At 41.6% G+C, this 3,182-nt stretch overlaps 1 protein-coding gene across 1 annotated transcript; it reads left to right on the forward strand.

Annotated features, from left to right (window-relative positions):
- Positions 1 to 339: 339 nt before the first annotated feature.
- On the forward strand, positions 340 to 2,035 carry LOC132301768 (uncharacterized). Its single transcript, XM_059798995.1, has 3 exons — positions 340 to 789; positions 1,017 to 1,135; positions 1,492 to 2,035. Exons 1-3 carry the CDS (start codon positions 340 to 342, stop codon positions 2,033 to 2,035), a joined length of 1,113 nt encoding a protein of 370 aa, XP_059654978.1.
- The last annotated feature ends 1,147 nt before the right edge of the window (positions 2,036 to 3,182 follow it).

Consider the following 3,182-nt stretch of genomic DNA (forward strand, 5'->3'; position numbering starts at 1 on the left):
ATCCTCTAGTTTTATAGCGTTATGCCACTACGAAAGGATCTAGGGGAGAGTTCTAGCTCCAATCCCATGGAAAGGGATCGGGAGCAGGTTGAGGAGGATATCTTGTTGTGTGATTTGATCCCACCAAGAGGGGGACACGCGAGGGGGATCGTTGACCCACCTCTTTATATAAGTGAGGAGTAGTTAAAGTTGGTCGTACAGGCAGTCTTGCATGACGTGTTTCGGCAGATGTGGGCATCATCGTCATAAGTTGTGCCACCACTAGCACCACCACCACCACCTCCAAAGAAAAGTGAGTCAGACGATACTCTTTATCACATTGCTAAGTTTGTGAAGTTGATGCCGACTCTGTTTAAGGGTAACCCATATTTGCTCGTTGCAGACAGTTTTATGGATAGGGTGGAGAAGCAACTTAATGCTATGAATTTGGCGACGGACAAGTTGAAGATCACTTTGGCAACTTATAACTTTGTTGGGGACGCTGAGATTTGGTGGAAGACCATTTCTCATACTCATAATTTGGATACAATAACTTATGCTGCATTTAAGAAGCTGTACTACGAGAAGTACTTTCCGGCACCTAAGGAGAAAGAACTAAAGAAGGAGTTCGATGGGTTAAAGCAAGGAAACATGACAGTTACAGAATACGAGAACAAGTTCATATCACTTTTGAGGTTTGCACCAAGACTTGCTGAGGATGAGGAAGGAAAGATAGAGAAATTTGTTGATGGCTTTGATTTCACCATTAAGCCATTTGTAGCTACTGCAGAGCCGACAGAATATGCAAAGGCAGTGTAGAGGCTGAGAATAAGGACAAGAAACCCATTAAGGAGTCCTACAAGCTTAACAGGAGAATGGGTGCTACTTCTGAGGGCTAATCACAGAAAAAAAAAAAAAAAAAAAAAAAAAAAGAATGAACCACCAGGGTCTAAGGGACAGTAGTCAGTCAGATCTATACCCACAGCAATAGTTTCTATGGGGTCTTCTAGGCTAGATGTCATGTTTTTCAAGTGCAGGTAGCCCGGGCATTACAAGTTGCAGTGCCCACAGATTCAGATGGCCATGGGAGGATGTTTTGGGTGTGGCCAGCAGGGCCACTAGGTGAAAGACTACCCACAGCAGAGCACAGGCTCAGGTAGGGGTGGAGGTTCACAGTAGAGGCAGACACAATCCGCTACAGTTCAGTCAAGATTTTTACTGCCACCACCACCTCAGTCATCCCAGCCAGCTATGTCAGCCCAGGGTTCTCTATCGGGCAGAGGGACTTCTTCAAGTACAACCACTCAGCAGTATGGTTATCAAGCAGGCAGTTCTCAGTTCTCAGGGGCAGAGGACTAAGGGTCGTGTGTTTGTGCTCACTCCAACCGAGCCATCATCCAATCCTTGAGTTGTTAGGGGTATGGTTCTTGTGTTTCATTCTTGGGCCCGTGTATTGTTTAATTCTGGTGCCTCTTATTCCTTCATTGCTTCTTTATTCACACGTGCATTAAGTTTGGAAGTCAGTCAGTTAGACAAACCGCTTTGTGGTGACACGCCTGTTTGGGGTTTAGTCACTCTTGGTAGAGTTTGTAGGAGTTATTCTATCACCATTGTCAGGCGAGTGCTAGAGTTCGATCTCATCCTTCTCAAGACGACAGGGTTTGATGTCATTCTTAGGATGGACTGGTTATCATCTTTTAGAGCCGTCATTGATTGTTTCAGGGATAGGGTGTCAATGTGTACCCCGAATGGGGATTGTTTCTGTTTTGTGGGAGATTGGTGTGATTCTCTCACTCCTTCAGTTTACGGTGTTAATGGTCGAGATCAACAATGGTTCTTTTTGGCTAGCCTTTTCGCTAATAATGATGTTAAGTTTCGCGGGGTCGATTATCCAGTGATTGCATGCGATTTTCTGGATGCGTTTCTAGAGGACATGACAGAGTTACCTCCACATCGAGAGGTGAAGTTTGCTATTGATTTGTTTCCTGGTACCACACCAATTTCTATGGCACTGTATCGTATGACACCAATTGAATTAGAAGAATTGAAGAAGTAGCTTGATGATTTGAGGGTGAAAGGTTTCATTTGACCGAGTGTGTCACCGTGGGGTGCACCGATCTTATTCACTAAGAAGAAGGATGGTTCTTTGAGGTTATGCATTGATTACCAGAAGTTGAATCATGCCACCATTAAGAATAAGTATCCACTGCCATGGATAGATGATTTGTTTAACCAATTGAAAGGAGCCAGTTATTTTTTAAAGATTGACTTGAGGTTAGGTTATTATCAGTTATGTGTTAGGGATGAGGATATTCCAAAGACCACTTTCCGTACGCGGTATGCACACTATGAATTCCTTGTTATGCCTTTCGTCCTAACTAATGCACCAGCGGCATTCATGGACCTAATGTATCGTGTCTTTCACGATTACCTGGACCAGTTTACGGTAATTTTTATGGATGACATACTTATGTATTCACAGACTCGGGAGGAACACGAGGTCCATTTGAGGATAGTATTGCAGATTCTGTGGGAGCACCACTTCTAAGCCAAATATGAGAAATGTGAATTTTGGCTACAAGAGGTTAAGTTTTTGGCACATGTTGTCTTAGAAAGTGTCACTTTCTTCGATTTATTCAAATCAAAATACATCAGTATTAGACCCAAGATCTCAAAAGAAATATCATTTTATTGATACAATATCAATTTCCTCAAATAGAAATACAACATCTCTAAAATAAATTAAATTAAATCCTCAACACCAACTCTTCCACCTAAGCTTGTAACTAGCAATCCACGGTACCTGAAACTGGAAGGGGGTGAGACGGGGGAAGTCCCAATAGGAAAAACCATAACAAAGATTTCAAGGAGTTTCATGCAAAATTAACTTCACAAAAATATACATATACATTTAAATAAAATACATTTATGCAATTTTAACAAAATAACAGTTAATAAAATATTTGACACAAAACCATCCAGGCCATTCAAGGTATGAAGAACCCTACATTGAAAGTGAAAATATCACTGAATCATGAATCATCAAGCCTCAACTCTCGGGTCTCGGCCTCTGTGAAATCTTAGAGCTCTCTGTTTGCACTTAAACTCTCTGTGCTTCCTTAATTTTTCTCTTCTCTGAATCATTTACCCAAGTCACAAAGTACACAATATAAAGACATTTGTATCGACACTATACAAAAATA

The sequence above is a fragment of the Cornus florida genome, unplaced genomic scaffold, assembly GCF_030987335.1.
Source record: "Cornus florida cultivar Cherokee Brave unplaced genomic scaffold, ASM3098733v1 CherokeeBrave_3.0.0_Hap2_Chr03, whole genome shotgun sequence".
In the NCBI taxonomy this organism is placed as follows: domain Eukaryota; kingdom Viridiplantae; phylum Streptophyta; class Magnoliopsida; order Cornales; family Cornaceae; genus Cornus; species Cornus florida.